This window comes from Geotrypetes seraphini, chromosome 3 (assembly GCF_902459505.1).
Source record: "Geotrypetes seraphini chromosome 3, aGeoSer1.1, whole genome shotgun sequence".
NCBI classification, from domain to species: domain Eukaryota; kingdom Metazoa; phylum Chordata; class Amphibia; order Gymnophiona; family Dermophiidae; genus Geotrypetes; species Geotrypetes seraphini.
Genome location: NC_047086.1, coordinates 139,762,496 through 139,781,349, shown reverse-complemented (window position 1 = coordinate 139,781,349; position 18,854 = coordinate 139,762,496). Strand labels below are relative to the sequence as shown.

Here is an 18,854-nt window from a genome sequence, read left to right as displayed (position 1 = left end):
GTTTTTAGCGTAGGGAGCTGCGCTGAATGCCCCATGCTGCTCTCGACGCTCATAGGCTCCCTGCGCTAAAAAACTCTATTGCGGTTTAGTAAAAGGGGGCCATAGTGCAAAATATAGACAGCAGATATAAATTTTCAAAACGGACACATTTTGATCACTAAGTTGAAAATAAAATCATTTTTCCTACTTTTTTGTCTGGTGATTTCATGAGTCTCTGGTCCTTCTTCTGATCCTTCTTCTTTCTCTCTCCCCCTGGCTCCCCTCTTTATTTCTGCCTTTCTTTCTCTCTCCTCCTGGCCCCCCTCTTTCTTTCTGCCTTTCTTTCTCTCCCCCTTGACCCCCCTCTTTATTTCTGCCTTTCTTTCTCTCCCCTTGGTCCCCCTCTTTTTTTCTTCCTTTCTTTCTCTCTCCCCCTGGCCCTCCTCTTTCTTTCTGCCTTTCTTTCTCTCCCCCTTGACCCCCTCTTTATTTCTGCCTTTCTTTCTCTCCCCTTGGTCCCCCTCTTTATTTCTGCCTTTCTTTCTCTCTCCCCCTGGCCCCCCCTCTTTATTTTTTCCTTTCTTTCTCTCTCCCCCTAGCCTGCACAAAGCCATCGTGCCGATTTCTCCACTTCCACGATTCTTTCCCTACCCTCACCCCCAAGCCAGCAGCCGATTTCTCCCTGCTCCTTCCCCGATGTCCTGAACTTCATCGGGCAGCAGCAGCATTCACAATTCACTGATGTTGCCCGCTTCAGGCCTTCCTCTCTGTCGGGTCCTGTCTTCATGAAAACTGGAAGTAGGCAGGACCCGGCAGAGAACAAGGCCTGAAGCCGGCAACAGCAGCGAATTGTAAACGCTGCTGCTGCCCGAAGAAGGTAATGGAGCACCGAGGCAGTCCGCTTCTCCCCCCTCCCAGCCGAACCCCCGCTGACCCTCCTATCTCCCCCCCCCGTGAACCTTTCCGACCTTCCCAGCGAGAGCAGCAAACCTCCTTCGCGGCTTTCTCCTCCCTCTGCCGCGTTACTGATGACGTCATCAGTGATGCGGCAGAGGGAGGATAAAGCCGACGCTACTGGAGGGAGGTTTGCTGCTTTCGCTGGGAGGGTCAGAAAGGTTCACTTGGGGGGGGAGAGAGATAGGATGGTCAGCGGGGTTTCGGCTGGGAGGGGGGAGAAGCGGTCTGCCTTGGTGCTCCAAGGCCTGGCGCCATTACCTTTTTCGATAATGGCGCCGATGCTGCTTTCGCTGGGAGGGTAGGAGCGCGATAGGGACCGGGCCAGCTGTGCACCCCCCCCTAAGGCGGCACCCGGGATGGACCTCCCCCTCGCCCCCCTTGGTACGCTACTGCCCTGGGGAAACAGCCTGCAACAAGATCGCGCGATGCCAGAGATTTTTGCCTGCTTCGGCTGTTTCCTCCGCCGCGGTCCCGCCCCTCCTCTGACATCAGAGGAGGGGCAGGACCGTGGCGGAGGAAACAGTCGAAGCAGGCAAAGATCTCTGGCATCGCGATCTTGCTGCAGGCTGTTTCCAGACGCGACACCCGGCGCAGGGGGGGGTAACTGGACCGGACCGGGAGCACCCCCTCAGGGCTTGGTACCCGGGGCGGACCTCCCCCCCCCCCCGCCCCCCCCCCCTTGGTACGCCACTGCGCCATCACACTCCCCCAACTTTTTCTCTCTTTCTTTTTCTCTCCCTGCCTCCCCCCCTACACCACCACTGCTGCAGATTTCTCCCTGCTTTCCCGCCGCAGCAACAGGGCCAGGCCAGGCACATACAGCGACTGCACAATAGACAGCCCACAAGCCTTCCCCCATCAATTCTGACATCAGAGAGGAAGCTACAGGCCAGCCAATCGCTGGGGAAGGAGGGACCCGATGACAGGAGGAACCAGGCATCCCTCCAGCTATATTTTTCAGCGCAGTGGGGGGAGCACCAGGTGGCAGGAGGGAGGTGGGCCTTTCCTGAGCCTTTCACCTTTTAATTTCATCCCATGCCCTCCCACTCTGGAGTTTCCTCTCAATAGAAAGAGACTCGCCCTATGCATATTTATGCCACATAGGTATTTACAAGTCCACAGGACACAACCACCAGCTTGGTATCAGGATATCTAGAATGAATACGTATCAGATAGATTGCTATAAAATTGAGGCAATGCATACAAATCTCTTTCATGCGTATTCATTGCAGATACATGGAAATGTTTATTGGCTGAGTGTGTCTCAAGACTGGGTTGAGAACCATAAGAACATAAGAATAGCCTTACTGGGTCAGACCAATGGTCCATTAAGCCAGTAGCCCATTCTCACGGTGGCCAATTCAGGTCAGTAGTACCTGACCATAACCCAAGAAGTAGCAATATTCCATGCTACCAATCCAGGACAAGCAGTGGCTTCCCCCATATCTTTCTCAAAACAGACTATGGACTTTTCCTCCTGAAAATTGTCCAAACCCTTCTTAAAACCACAACTTCTGACAATGCGTTCTGGAGCTTAACTATTCTCCGAGTGGAAAAATATTTCCTCCTATTGGTTTTAAAAGTATTTCCCTGTAACTTCCTCGAGTGTCCCCCTAGTCTTTGTAATTTTTGACAGAGTGAAAAATCGATCCACTTGTACCCGTTCTACTCCACTCAGGATTTTGTAGACTTCAATCATATTTCCCCCCAGCCGCCTCTGAACTGAACTGACAGTCCTTCTCTAGAGCAGATTCTCATTCTTCTTTTGCCAGAGGTTTGCAGTGTACTGAAATCAAATCCTGCCTGCAAATATCATCACATTCTACCAGTGTATTATGAGAGATCTATGCAGGGATCTCCTATCCAAAAAGCAGAGCATTGGCGTCAGTTTTTCAGAATGAGTGGAGGAGCAGAACTCAACACAAATTATCTCTCCCCAGACACAGAGAAGGAATTTTCTCAGTTTTTGGAGTGATCACAAGCACCAACTTCACTCACAGACCTGCCACTTATGGAACTGAATCGCCTTTCATAGGGAAATCTGTCACTCCTCAGCTGCATCGAGTTTAGCATCTGCTGTTCATATGCTCAGGGGAGTTCCTCTGGGCCAGTGCCAACATGGAGCTGGAACACAGGCAAACAAGATGCACCATCCGTACAGCAAATAAATACATTTGGAAAAGAAGTACCTCCTTTCACAAAACCCTGAGGTCTACACAATCCTGAATGGTGTAGAACGGGTATGAGTAATAATTGCAGTAATTGCAGTACAGGGCTTAGGGGGTCTTTGAGGGGGGTAACTGACAGGAAGTCAAGTGTTTGGGGGAGGGGCCTTATACAAAGGATTTGGAAAGAACCTTTGAGGAGTGGTGAGGGTCTGTTTGGGGAGAGTCTGTACTGAGGGAAAAAGGAGTCCACGATTGATATTTAAACAGCTTTGGTCCCTTTTTGATGGTTTCCTAGAAGCATCAAGCTGGGTGCCAGTGGTCTGATGCTCCTGAGTCCGAGCATACGTTGCATTATTAATTTACTGTGGTGCTGAGTGAATGAGTGAATCGATTTTTCACCTTGTCAAAAAGTACAAAAACCAGGAGACACTCAATGAAATTACATGGGAATACTTTTAAAGCAAATAGGAGGAAATATTTTTAGTTTTGCTCTGGAACTCATTGCTAGAGGATGTGGTTACAGTGGTTATCATAGCTGGGTTTAAAAAAGGTTTCAGGAGAAAAAGTGCATGGTCTGCTATTGAAACAGCTATGGGGGAAGCCACTGCTTGCTCTGGGGTCGGTGTAATGGAATGTTGCAACTATTTGGGCTTCTGCCTCGTTCTGTGACCTGGATTGGCCATTGTTGGAAAAAGGAGACTGAGTTAGATGGACCATTGGTCTGACTCTTAAGAGACAGGGCAAAAATTAAGAAACGCTGACATTAAGCAGAAGAAATGCAAAAGTTTATTCATGGTCAAAGAAACGTTCGTTTCAGATTGTGTATCTCACAGACCACATGCATTTATTGATTTCCAAAAGAAATCTGATTCATTACAATTCACATCCAACAGACAGTTGCAAAATGCTGAGCTGACTGTCCAGTACAATGAAACGGCTGTGGAATGAAGGTTTGGGTTTGCAACCCCTTGCCCTGCTGGCAATCTTTTGGTGAATACTAAATGATTGTTGCTATTTTATGAGACCTGAATGGTTTCCAGTAGATACTAAAGCAGTGGAGTTTATACAATGGCTATTAACATAGAAATAAGTTAAGCTGAAAAAACAAACATAACGGCTCAACCTTCCCACATTTATTAATGGCTTTCTCTGTCCAGAGCGAGTCATCCACATCGTGTACATTTTGCAAGACTCACTGAAACACCAAAGCCCCTTATAGAGAACTTCAAGGCTTATAGAAGAAAAAATTTGCAGCACTAGGAAATCCTGTATATCAAGAGAACAGCTTCTTCATTCATCTGTGTCCAAACAAGAAATAGCAGAATCAAAATGCATTTGCTTCTAATATAAAGCTTTCTGTTTAGGACATTTGTAGCACTGGCTAGTTGGTAACTGTGGTATAGTGGTTAGAGCTACAGCCTCAGCACCCTGAGGTTGTAGGTTCAAATCCCATGCTATTACTTGTGACCCTGGGCAGGTCACTTAATTCCCCATTGCCCCAGGTATGTTAGAGAGAGTGTGAGCCCATCAGGACAGATAGGGGAAAATGCTTGAGTACCTGAATGTAAACCACTCAGGCTATAAGTCGTATATACCGTAAGTACTAAAAGAATAATAAAATAAAATTATGACTCAAAAAAGAAATTAACGGAGGTAGCTACTTTCCTGAGTTAAACAAATATATTTCCCGCCTAATATTTGTTGAACAGCAAAATCACATGTTATTTTGCCATAACGCATGTTAGTATAGGTCACTGTGAACTGCATAATTAGATGCACCCAACACACCTCAACATTTTTCAAATCAAATAAAGCAAGCTTGAATTGAACTCTAAAAGCTGTGCTATTTATGGAAAAATAACATCAGATTTGAGTCCTTGAAACTGCTTTCAACTTTTAACTTCCACTAACTGCTGCCAACCAGGGCAGGATTAATTCGTCGAGGGCCCCTAGGCACACAAGTACGCGGGCCCCCCCCCCCCCCCCATCAACGGAAAGTAAGACAAGCAGACAACGTGGGTAAGAAAGGCAACGGGAACTGTAATTTTGCAAGCGGTGCTGCTTGCCCAGAGCTTCCCTCTGATGAGCCCAGGCGGAAACAGGAAGCTGCATCAGAGGGAAGCTTTGGGCAAGAAACACCACTTGCAAAATTACAGCTCCCATTGCCTTTCTTACCCACGTTGCTTGCTTATCTTACTTTCCGTCGATGATGGGGGGGCCACGTTGCTGACCAAGGGGGGGCCCACATTGCCGATTGGAGGGGGGGCCCACGTTGCCGATCGATGCTGGAGGGGCCCATCGCCGTTTGGGAAAAAAAAAAGTTGATGCCCTCCTTCATCAGGCCCTCCTGACCATTTCGGGCCCTAGGCACGTGCCTACTGGGCCTATTGGTTAATCCAGCCCTGCTGCCATTCCTGAGGTGCCCTGTCTGTCCAAATTAGAATATAAGCTCTTTAGAGCAGGAACCGTCTACTGTAGCCTTTCAGTGATAAAGAAATGATAAATAGTAGTAGCCCTTACATGGCAGCTTAACTCCTAGTTGTAATACTGCAAGACTACTACCAGAGCTTGTACCCAGAGTCTTGCAGGGTAGGAGCAACTAGAAATCAATCCTATCCCACTCCACTAGATCACTAGAGATTGGTTTAGATAGGCTCAGTGGGGGCTATAGGGCTTGTGGGGGGGTCATTGACAGGGGTAACTGACAGGAGGTCAAGTGTTTGGGGGAGGGGCCTTGTACAAAGGATTTGGAAAGAACCTTTGAGGAGTGGGAAGGGTCTGTACTGAGGGGAGGGAAAAAGGAGTCCACGACTGATATTTAAACAGCTCTTGTCCCTTTTTGATGGTTTCCTAGAAGCATTAGGCTGGGTGCCAGTGGTCTGATGCTCCTGAGTCCGAGCATACGCTGCATTATTCATTTACTGTGGTAGTCCCTAATCTGTGGTGCTGAGCGGTAAACTAAGCAGAGATAAAAAGGGAAATTTTACCACAACTTAGTAACTTCCCCATCTGCAATGGGTTTCATGTGTTCGGTAATCCAAGAGGCCTCTGCACTGCTTTTCCCAACTGGTGCTTCATTATTACAGTAAAGATTCCGCTTCAGGGTGATTAAAGAACTGAACAGAAAAGGATCTGGAAGGGACTGTCCCCTCATTACAATAACTCACTAGATAAGCTCCCAAGACACCTATATATGTATGTGGTTTATTATTTACATAGACAGGAAGCTAAGTAGAAAGCAAATAGTATGGTGATAAGCCTTCTCAGCTCACAGCTTGCTCAGGAGCAAATTAAAAGTACAGGTTTTATTCATAAGGAAACATATCTATGGAAAAAATGTGTTATTTGTAATCTTATATCCTGTCAAATCCTCACCAAGAAGAGTTTGGGGCGGGTTGCGATCAGCTATTATCATTACACAAAGGTAAACATAACAGTGCAGAATCAAAGCCAGTCTAAATTCCTAACATAGATTTCTAAAATAATGGGTTGCAAACAGCTATTTACTGAAGAAGGACTAGGAGAATGGCGGAGGAGCAACCTTCAAGAACTGGATGGCAGGTTACTACCACTATTTATCATTTCTATAGCACTGAAAAGCATACGCAGCACATGCAACAGACGGTCCCTGCTCAGAACAACTTACAAATCTAATTTGGACAGACAGACAGACAAACAGGACATATTAGAGGGGGTAGGGGGAGGGGAGTTTCTTGCAGAGAATGATAGGATGGGCATAGGTAATTTTATGGTGAGTGGGAGTTAGGAACTGAAAGCTGCATCAAAAAAAAAGTGGGCTTTTAGCTTGGATTTGAATACTACTAGAGATTGCACCTGACGTAAAGACTTAGGCATAGTGGCGTAGTGAGGGTGGTGGCGTCCCTCCCCTCCCTCTTCTCCCCCCCCCCCCCCCCCAATTCCTTCCTGATCACCCTTGCGGCACATACACCCCCTTCCCTTCACCCGTACCTCTTTGATTATCCCAGCACTTGCAGCATTACAAACTTGCTGCCCGTACCGTCGGCTCTCCCTCTGACATCACTTCCTAGGCGCAGGAAGTGATATCAGAGACAGCCGACACCGATGTGGGCAGCAAGTTCGTGATACTACTCACTTCAGGAAAATTAGAGGTATGAGGGAAGGGGCATGGGTGCGTGGCACGGGGGGTCAGGAAGGAGTGGAGAGGAGGACAGGTGCCAACGCCCCCACCAAGATGGCACCCAGGGCCATCCCACCCACCTTCCCACCCACCTTCCCTTCCTTACTACGCCACTGCTCAGGCAGGTTAGAATTTGAGTCTCCTCTGTGCTTCGATCAGCAGGTTCTGCTGCCAGCCCTTCCTAGAACACCAGCACAGAAGCATCTAAGAAGCGCACCAGAGCATTCCTGGATATGTCACACTGATCCTCCTGTATCATCGTCCTCCAGTGGTTTTTCATTCTTTACTTGCCAGGGTCCTATGGGCATCCACTGGCAACTTTGTGGCTTTCCATTGACTTGTCTCAAGATTTACACTGTATATACAGCAAGATAAATAATAGTCATGCAAATATACTTAGGAGCCACAGCCTAGGGGAAAATATTAAAATGTGGCACAGAAGATTGGTGTACCAGCATATAAAGGGAACAGCCATAATTTTTTTTTTTTTTTTTGGGGGGGGGGGTACCATTTCTCTGGTATCAAATTTATCCAATGCCTTTTGACTATACTAACCACTTATTCCCAGGATAGTAGAACAGCAAGTTTTTAGAAATATATTATAGTATTCAACAGGTTCTTACGATCTTTAAACATGATTTCAGAAGTGTCACTCAAGGCTCAGTTATCCTCTCATTGCCATGAGCTTTACACACCCACCTCCTCATAAGTCAAGTATTTTTTATTTATTTAATTAAGTTTAGTATAAATACTTATCAAAACTTAGTGGTCCCCCCATAACCCTTGCTTTGAAGCATTTATCTGTTTTCTACTGAATAATTATTATATCAAGATTAAGCATATATGTCTAATTTTTATGCCATTGTAGCATTTATTTATATCTTTTAGAAAATACTGTATATCCTAAACTTGTCCTTTTGCGTTATGCCTCTGCCTGTCCTTTCTGTGGCAACAGAATATTCTCCTAGAATAATCACAGCATCACTATAAAGCACAAGAAATAGACTGCCTACATTTTGATGGGGAAAATGATAAAGCCAATGTGGCCATCAGTCCCCAGCGATGGTGATTTAGAACTCCTGAAATGAAAGCCTGCGGTTGCTTGAAGCACAGCATTCCAGTACCACTGACAGCCACAGCTGAATTGCAACTCCCCCCCCCCCCCCCCCCGAGAATGCCTACAGGGAGCTTACCTGTGCCGGCTGGCCGCCCTAAATCCACTCTGGGCCTGGGATATCCCTTGTGAAGTCTGCACCTGGTTCTGAGGCGCCACCCCTCCAGTATACAGACTGTACCTCTGGGGGTAATTCACAGCCCAAATGCCCCCAAAGAAGCAGCAAATAAATCCAAGCATACAAAAATAGCAGGATGCAGCAGCCATCTCAGTTCAGGGGGCTGGAGGCAACAGGGAGCCAAGGGGGTCCAAATCCTTCCAAACAAAAAGATAGAAAAGGGCCAGGAACTATCCAAGTGGGCACCCAGTGGTCAGCTTCAAAGAGTCTGCAGTCTCCCTTTCTCCTTCCACAGTCTCCAAAAAGAGTGCTTGCTCACTCACTCATCAGAGCGAACACCAGATGGTTGTCCCCTACGCCAGTTACCTTTAAAACAAAACAAAACTGAACACCTATATTTAAACACATAAGTATGGGGAAATAATTGAAACTTGGTATTGATTTTTCCTTAAGCTTTTCTTCTCTTCCAGTGTGAATGTCTTTGTACAGTTAATCCATCTGTATCCTCTGTGGAGATGACAAAATATAATATTTTTTTTAGTTGATTTTTCTGCTCCTTCCTTGCAAAACTCCCCAGCCAGCTCCGATCTAGTTGTGCCTTTCAGTCTCTCGATCTCTTTCCCTTCCCCTTTTCTTAAAACCTCTTTGGACAGCCTACTCTCAGCTAAAAACACCCACTAAAGGGAATTAGAGAGATGAAGGGTTTATTAAAAAAAAAAAAAAAAAGATCAGTCCCTGTGTAATACATTCAGAAGAGGAAAGGAAAAAGGAGGTACCTTCAGTGACAGCACAGATAACCCTCCCAGCTTTTGGCTTTTCCTGCCCAATTACACACTCCAGCTGCACAAAATGCTGTACTTTCTACTCACTGCTAATTTTTTTCCTAGTTTGCTGCCTGTTATGTCTTATTTTTAGTCCTTTTGGCCTCCGTTGTACTCTCAATAATTGTGACTTAGATTTTTCTCCTTAGTCTCATTCTTTCTTAAGTGAAAAGTGTCTGCACGTGTCTGGGATTTTGAGCCTTCCATCCTCTCCACTTTCCTGCAGGGATCTTATGTCCACCCTCCCTCGCGCTGGTTGTCCTCCATAGCCCCAGCTCCCTGCCGGCCCTCGCCTCACATCTGCTTCTTGTTAAGCCCAGTGAATGGTGGAGGAAAAGGAATATTCTAAAATGGAAAAAAAAAAAAAAAAAAATTGTGGAGTGAAAGGCACTGTACTAGAAACCCAAAACTCAATTGCAAACTCCTGTACAAAGGGCTACTGAGAAATTAAGGGCTCCTTTTACGAAGGCACATTAGTGGTTTAACGCACGTAATAGCGCGCGCTAAACCGCTGGCTGCGCTAGCCGCTACTGCCTCCTCTTGAGCAGGCGGTAGTTTTCCGGCTAGCACGGGGATTAGCGCTTGATGAAAAGTCGCGCACGTTAAAGCCGTTACTGCGGCTTTAACAAGGGCGGGGGCTCTCCCTAATTTGGTTTCATTAGCCTCATTTTTCCAACTGTTAAAACTGAAAAATGTAAGATTTTATTTTTTTAAATGCATTTTGCTTGTATAAATTAAAAGTTTAAACATAAACAACTAATTTTTCCATTCCTATAGCAATTTTTAAAATTCCCTTTGGACTGTTCTAAAAACTCCAGCACAGCAGTTTTACATCTGTCCTCGCTCTGACACACTCCTTGGAAAATAAAATAGAAATGCTGCAGCTGAAATGTGTGTGTGGGGGGGGCTCTTTTTATTTTTTTCATTTTTATATGATAACAGTTATGAGTATGAGGGAGAACTAGTAAAGTCTGAAAAATAACTTTATAATCTCATTGATGCTAAGTTACCCAGTTCCAGGCTGGAGACTTTTTAGCCAGTCCTGGTTTGGAACTAACATCCCATTGCAGTATGGGCTTCATGGTGCCTGATCATGGCCATTGAAAGCAATGTAGCAAGTCCCATAATGCACCAGGATGAGGTGGTCAAAAATCCAGGACTATCTCAGAATCCCCAGCCTGGAACTGAGTAACCTGGCCTCTCTGTAACCTCTCCTGGCACCCAGGCACTCTGCAGAGGGTGTTAACGTTGTAAATAGAATCAGTTATGGGTTCACTTGTTCCTGGCTCCGAGAAAGAACTAATCTGTGGAAGGTTAGATCACTCTGTAGACTGGCTTCCAACATTTGGTCGAGACAGCATTGTGGACAAACTGAACAAAATAATACCAGGTTTAAAACTCTGCTATCTTAGGAAGGTACACCCTGTAATTTGCTCAGAAATGACTATTTTTGCATCTTGTCCTTTGTAAAAGTTCCCTTGTTCCAGTTTATTCTAGTCTAGTGGGCAGACTAAAATCTCTCCATCTTTCTGACCTTAGATCCTTTGTGCATAGCTTTCAATTCATAATCTGCAAATGATGTTAGAACTGGATTACTTGAGTTACAGAGTTTTTCAACTTTGTATAAGGATGGTGACGGGATACATACATGTGTACAGGTTTATTCATAACTAGACATGGTTATCTGAGGAATGGAGACAGCCAGAGAAATAATGATGTCACTGGAGCCACACTCAGGTTACTGATTGTATTGCTGGAGCGCTTGCATCAAGGGTCCTTAATTTTCAATGTGAGTAAACTCAGCATCCGTTCAAAAACCTGCCTCTCATTTGAGAGACTGGCAGTCTCTGCTTTTTTTGCTATTTCTGTTCTCTATAGAATGTTTTGTTCTTCTCCTGTTTCTCTTCTATTGGAAGAATGGAGCAGGAATGTTGAGCATGCCCTTGCTGTGATTGGTGGTTTAGTGGGTGGCATAGGGTCACTGTGCATTCACCTGCAGGAAGTCAAATGAAATTCACACCTGGTCAATAGGAGTCAAAAATACTTATACAGTATCTGCAAGTACATTTTTAATGCTTTTCACATACCATCTTGGACATCAACTCTCCACAAGTCGTCTTTGCTTTGGTCGGTTTTCCTTTTGTGGAGGAATCAGGGTTAGCTCTCTTGTTTGGTTAATATACCATACCATACCATATTGTTTCTTATACCTCATAATTGTCTGCTAGGAATCACAGCGGCTTTATCCGCACTAATATTTTTCAAGTACTCGCATAAGCAGGTTGCCTAAGTATGAAAGTCAAATAGGTGCTTTGGTGGTATTATGGAACTGTGGCCGGGTTTGTAACCCTCAGAAATACAGCCAGGCAAAAGGATGGAAGCAAAATACAAACACTGTTATTGTATTTTTATGTATGCAAGCCTATTTAGCTTACAGACTAGATTTTTTTTTTTTTTTTTTTTTTAAGTCTCTCTAATTTCCTGGAGTCTTCCTATCGTCCTGTCCCTGACAGGCTCCACATTAAACATACTCAGGCGTGCTTCTAGCTTGGCCTCAAGGTTAATGGCTCACAAGATTCCAGGTAAACCTTGCCTCCACCTGGAGTAAACTTCTGCTGCTTACAGCTGGATGATGCAGGTGTCTGTTGCAAGGCCACTCTGCTTCCCTGTCCCTCAACTCCAGTATGGAACACCCAGGGAAGATTGCTACCTCTTTCTGGGAGCTCTCTGCTCTGTTCTGCCAGAGGACTTTTCATTTAATGCTCACTGCTTGAGCCTGGGGCTCCTGCCCAGACAGGCTATGAATTCCCTGCTTGAAGGTAGCTCAGTTCCAATCTCAGTGAAGGAGGGTCCTTAAGGAAACCCTCCCTTTCCACTCACTCCCTCACATGCCTATTTTGAGCCTAGTTTATAATGACATGTAGATGCCCATGTGACTTTGTAAAATATTAGGGGGCACAGCATCAGACAGAAATAAAAAATAGTGCTTTCATACAACACAATGATATTGACTTTATGTGACGCTCCAGATTAGAGGTGGGTTCGGTTTTCTTTTCCCTTTTACATTGACCCATTTGGTGTCATCAGTTCAATAACCACCAAATTCTATAAAGTGCACCTAAAGGTAGGTACCTACATTAGCGCGCCTAATTTAATTAATTAAGAGGCTAAATGGATGCCCGATAATTGGCACTTAACACCTCATAAGTCAGCGGTCTCAAACTCAAACTCTTTGCGGGGCCTCATTTTGGATTTGTAGGTACTTGGAGGGCCGCAGAAAAAAATAGTTAATGTCTTATTAAAGAAATGACAATTTTGCATTAGGTAAACTCTTTTTAGTTTATAAATCTTTCCTTTTGACCAAGTCTTAATAATAATATTGTCATTTATAGCTAAAGAGACATATGATCAAGAAACTGTTATATTTTACTTTTATGATTATGATAAACATACCGAGGGCCTCAAAATAGTACCTGGTGGGCCGCATGTGGCCCCCGGGCCGCGTGTTTGAGACCACTGTCATAAGTGATGTTAATTAAAGTCAATTGAATGTTAGGCGTACAACTTAGTAGGCGCAATTCTAAAAAAGTTAGGCGCCTTGTCTAAAGTGCCTATCTAAAAGTAGGCTTGGTTAGGGAGCGGATCGTGGGTGTTTTTGAGTTATGCGCATGATTATGGAATATGGGCCAAAGTGCGCCTGACTTAGGCGTGGGCATTTAGGCCAAGAAAACCCTGCTTTTGTAGTTCTAGCGGCTGACATATCGACTAGATAGAGACACGCGTAATGATTTTTATTTTTATCATTTTATTCAAAGAACAATAGTAAGAAGGCCAATAATATAGGTGGCATTAATTTCTTTTCTGAGGTCAAGATTCAGACTCCTGAAGCAGGCTACTGTGGCCGAAACACATGTGTGTTGAGTCTTAATCGACGTAATAAAGAAATTGAGCACCACAGGTCATCTTTGCTGCTTTTCTTGCGCCTAAAGTTAGGACACCTAGCGACGCCTAATGCCACAAAGGCAGCGCTAATTCTATACAGTGTGCCTATTATAGAATTACGCTTAGCACTGCGCTAGTCAGCGCTGATATTTTTAGATGACCTATATGGAATTGAGCCCTAAGGCTCGGATTCTCTATAAGGCACTTGTCAATCACGTGACGGCATCCTATAGAGAATCACGCCTCTGTTAATGTAGGCCAGGGTTTTCGGGGCCTACATTTCTGGCACCTATATATATATATATATATATACATTGTGAATTGCAACTACTTAGGATCTTTATGGCATCTATTGCCACTTTCAGCATTAGCCACACCCCTAGTTGCATTCAGCACCGTAAAGCGCCTATGTAGGCATGATGCCAGTGCCTTTTATTTAGGCGCTGGTAAGCATTTTATTTTTATCATTTTTTGCTAGTTTAAACAGCGTTCCTCAATTAACTTGGGCGCTGTTTGTAGAATAGCCCCCTAAGAGCCTTTCTGGAATTTATCACTGTGCTTCTTCCTATTCCCTTCCTCTTGTGTTTCATGTAATTTGATTTTGCTCCCTTTTTATCCCGTGTCTTTACTGTACATTGCCTTTTATCTGATTTTAATGACTTATTGTGAACTGCCTTGATTTTATAATTTGTAAGGCGATATACTAAATGATACTAAGGACTAACACTCCCCCCCCCACACACACTTTTAAAAAACTGCAAAAGAGGCTTTTAGTGCCAACCAGCATGCTGAATGCTTTGCGCTGCTCTGATGTTCATAGGAACTCTATAACCGTCAGAGCAGCGCAGAGCATTCAGCATGCCGGCCAGCGCTAAAAACCTTTTGTGTGGTTTTGTAAAAGGGGGGGGGGGGTAAAATCTCTATTTGGCGATTAAAAAAATGGCGCTGAAAAAACTGTTCACTGCTATGCTACAAATGGCGCTTACCCCACTCCCCTTTTTTTTATATAATTAATTCTTTATTAAGTTTTAGACTTTGACATTATCATCAGTCAAATAAGACATTGCTGTGAACAAGGCTGCCCTGTGAACTTCTAAAAGCTAAGTTACTCAGCATTTCATATTCTGCTCTTTTCACTGGTTTTCAGCATTATATCTGCTTAATTTCTCTTCTCCTCCCTGTTTCTTACTAAAAAATATAAAAAAACACAAAAAAATAAACCCTTCTCTTTCCTCTGTTAAATCTTATTTCCTCTTTCCCTTTCCCTTCATAGGAATAAGGGTAAGACTTATAGTCCCACCAACCCCAGGGACCACTATTCATATATAGAGACCCATATAATCAGGACTACTCAAATCAAGTCACTTCACAACCAATCAAGATGACCTTTATTCTATGCAATCACTGTGGTGCTTTAATTCCAAGACATACTATTTGGAGGCTTAAGGCTTGCCCCATCTGTCTTCAACTTGCCAGTATTAAGGAGGAGCTCTGCAAACTTAAACAGGAATTGAATACAATTAAAGCAGCTTCCATCACTCCACAAAATCATACCAACTTACCACCTCTACCTCAAAGAATAAAACAGCCCAGGAATAAATGGGTCACAGTAGGCTCAGGAAGACTGCAACATGTAACACAGAAACATCCACCTTCACTAATATTACCTCTACAGAATTCCTTCGCTCCACTAGTGCACTGCGATACTCAGGAAAACAGAAGGGAGATGGGACTGGAACCAATGAAGGTAACTCAAGAGAACAAGCGCACCCTAAGTACAAATAAAAAAACCAAAAACAGAAAACTATTACTGTTGGGGGATTCCATCATCAGAGGCATTAACCTTGGAACACAGGGCGAGGAGACCAAAATAGTGAAATGTCTTCCAGGATCCTCAGCTACCAGGAGTTCCAGGCAAATACTGACTATAATTAAGGAAGAAACTAAGGATTTTAACACTGATGTTGTTATCCATCTGGGAACAAATGACCTGGCCAACAACTCCACACTTGCAGCACAGAAAGCTTTTTGGGAGCTTGGTGAGAGCGTGAAACCTTTTGTAAAGACTTTAGCTTTTTCTGAAATACTGCCTGCATATGGAAAGGGAGAGCAAAGAGTGAAAAACACAGAGGACTTTAATAGATGGCTCAGAGCCTGGTGTCATCAAGAAGGCTTCAGGTACATAGGAGGATGGGGAAATACATGGAAGGACAAGAAGCTACATTGCACTGATGGGCTACATATTACTACAGCAGGAAAAAGAAACCTTGCAGAGAAATTTAGACAATATTTTTCTAGGCATTTAAACTAGAAGGTGGGGGTGGTGTATGTACGAAGGACAATTATAGAGACCACCCCCGGCAAAAGAAAAGATGTGATAGTAGCAAAGGCTGCAACATAAGTAATATCAGCAACTCATTTCTTAGTATTGCAACGGAAAGTGAAACGACACAAAAATCCATACGAAAAAGGAGATTATCGCTGAAAAATAGCTGGAAAGCGATGACCACAAATGCTCGCAGTCTAAGCAACAAAGTTCATGATCTACAAGCCCTGATATTAGAGGCAGATCTAGATATTGTTGCTATCACAGAGACATGGTTCAGTGAATCACATGGATGGGATGCAAACATACCAGGATATAATCTTTTTAGGAAGGACAGAGATGGTCATAAAGGTGGTGGAGTAGCTCTCTACATAAAGATCAATATCCAAGCGACTGAAATGCAAGGGACCTGGGGAGAGGAAGAAGCGATATGGATTGCTCTGAAAAGAGAAGATGGAACTTCTATCTACGTGGGTGTAGTCTACAGATCTCCGACTCAATCGCAGCAAATTGATAAGGATCTGATTGTGGATATCCAAAAGTTTGGAAGGAAAGAGGAGGTTCTGCTGTTGGGAGATTTCAACCTGCCGGATGCGGACTGGAATGTTCCGTCTGCGGAATCGGAAAGAAGTAGGGAGATTGTGGATGCCTTTCAAGAGGCTCTGCTCAGACAAATGGTGATGGAACCCACAAGGGAAAAAGCGATATTGGATCTGGTCCTCACAAATGGAGAGAGTATCTCTAATGTTCGAGTTGGTGCTCACCTGGGTAGTAGTGATCATCAAACGGTTTGGTTTGATATAACGGCTAAAGTGGAGAGCGGCTGCACGATACTTAAAGTCCTAGATTTCAAACGTACGGACTTTAATGCAATGGGAAAGTACATGAAGAAAGAGCTGTTAGGATGGGAGGACATAAGAGAAGTGGAAAGACAGTGGTCTAAGCTGAAAGGAGCGATAAAAATGGCTACGGACCTTTATGTGAAGAAAATCAATCAAAACAAGAGAAAAAGGAAGCCGATATGGTTCTCCAACCTAGTGGCTGAGAAAATAAAGGCGAAAGAGTTGGCGTTCATGAAATATAAAAAAACCCAAGAAGAGGCGAGCAGAAAGGACTACAGGGTGAAACTGAAAGAAGCCAAGAGAGAGATACGTTTGGCGAAGGCACAGGCGGAAGAACAAATGGCTAAAAATGTAAAAAAGGGAGATAAAAATTTTTTCAGATATATTAGTGAAAGGAGGAAGATAAAAAATGGAATTGCTAGGCTAAAAGATGCTGGGAACAAATATGTGGAGAGTGATAAGGAGAAAGCAAATGTGCTAAACAAATACTTCTGTTCTGTGTTCACCGAAGAAAATCCTGGAGAAGGACCGAGATTGTCTGGCAAAGTTACACGAGAAAATGGAGTAGATTCTGCACCGTTCACGGAGGAGGGTGTTTATGAGCAACTTGGAAAACTGAAGGTGGACAAAGCGATGGGACCAGACGGGATCCATCCCAGGATACTAAGGGAGCTCAGAGAGGTTCTGGCGAGTCCTATTAAAGACTTGTTCAACAAATCTCTGGAGACGGGAGTGATTCCTGGTGATTGGAGGAGAGCGGATGTGGTCACAGGGATGAAGCAGGAAACTACAGGCCGGTGAGCCTCACTTCAGTTGTTGGAAAAATAATGGAAGTGTTGCTGAAAGAAAGGATAGTGAATCTAATGGGTTACAGGATCTGAGGCAACATGGCTTTACAAAAGGTAAATCGTGCCAAACGAACCTGATTGAATTTTTTGATTGGGTGACCAGAGAGCTGGATCGAGGACATATGCTAGATGTAATTTACTTGGATTTCAGCAAAGCCTTTGATACAGTTCCTCATAGGAGGCTGTTGAACAAACTTGAAGGGCTGAAGTTAGGACCCAAAGTGGTGAACTGGGTCAGAAACTGGCTGTCGGACAGACGCCAGAGGGTGGTGGTTAATGGAAGTCACTCGAAGGAAGGAAAGGTGACTAGTGGAGTCCCTCAGGGTTCGGTGCTGGGGCCAATCCTGTTCAATATGTATGTGAGTGACATTGCTGAAGGGTTAGAAGGAAAAGTGTGCCTTTTTGCAGATGATACCAAGATTTGTAACAAAGTAGACACCGAAGAGGGAGTGGAAAATATGAAAAAGGATCTGCAAAAGTTAGAGGAATGGTCTAATGCCTGGCAACTAAAATTCAATGCAAAGAAATGCAGAGTAATGCATTTGGGGATTAATAATAGGAAGGAACCGTATATGCTGGGAGGAGAGAAGCTGATATGCACGGACGGGGAGAGGGACCTTGGGGTGATAATGTCCGAAGATCTAAAGGCGAAAAAACAGTGTGACAAGGCAGTGGCTGCTGCCAGAAGGATGCTGGGCTGTATAAAGAGAGGCGTAGTCAGTAGAAGGAAGAAGGTGTTGATGCCCCTGTACAGGTCATTGGTGAGGCCCCACTTGGAGTATTGTGTTCAGTTTTGGAGACCGTATCTGGCGAAAGACGTAAGAAGACTTGAGGCGGTCCAGAGGAGGGCGACGAAAATGATAGGAGGCTTGCGCCAGAAGACGTATGAGGAGAGACTGGAAGCCCTGAATATGTATACCCTAGAGGAAAGGGGAGACAGGGGAGATATGATTCAGACGTTCAAATACTTGAAGGGTATTAACGTAGAACAAAATCTTTTCCAGAGAAAGGAAAATGGTAAAACCAGAGGACATAATTTGAGGTTGAGGGGTGGTAGATTCAGGGGCAATGTTAGGAAATTCTACTTTACGGAGAGGGTAGTGGATGCCTGGAATGCGCTCCCGAGAGATGTGGTGGAGAGTAAAACTGTGACTGAGTTCAAAGAAGCGTGGGATGAACACAGAAGATTTAGAATCAGAAAATAATATTAAATATTGAACTAGGCCAGTTACTGGACAGACTTGCACGGTCTGTGTTTGTGTATCGCCGTTTGGTGGAGGATGGGCAGGAGAGGGCTTCAATGGCTGGGAGGGTGTAGATGGGCTGGAGTAAGTCTTAACAGAGATTTTGGCAGTTGGAACCCAAGCACAGTACCGGGTAAAGCTTTGGATTCTTGCCCAGAAATAGCTAAGAAGAAAAATTAAAAAAAATAAAATAAAATAAAAAAATTTAAATTGAATCAGGTTGGGCAGACTGGATGGACCATTCGGGTCTTTATCTGCCGTCATCTACTATGTTACTTTGTTACTAAAAAATACAGCGTTAACAGAAATATTTCTTACAAGAAAAACTTCTTGGAA

General features: G+C 44.2%; 1 protein-coding gene across 1 annotated transcript in view; it reads right to left on the bottom strand.

Annotated features, from left to right (window-relative positions):
- EMILIN1 (elastin microfibril interfacer 1) overlaps positions 1 to 9,132 on the bottom strand; it is a 119,925-nt gene extending 110,793 nt beyond the window's left edge. The window contains exon 1 of the mRNA XM_033936752.1: positions 8,457 to 9,132. Within this exon, the coding sequence (XP_033792643.1) occupies positions 8,457 to 8,644 (188 nt within the window). The 5' untranslated portion in view covers positions 8,645 to 9,132. The remainder of the gene's footprint in view (positions 1 to 8,456) is intronic.
- Between the last annotated feature and the right edge of the window lie 9,722 nt (positions 9,133 to 18,854).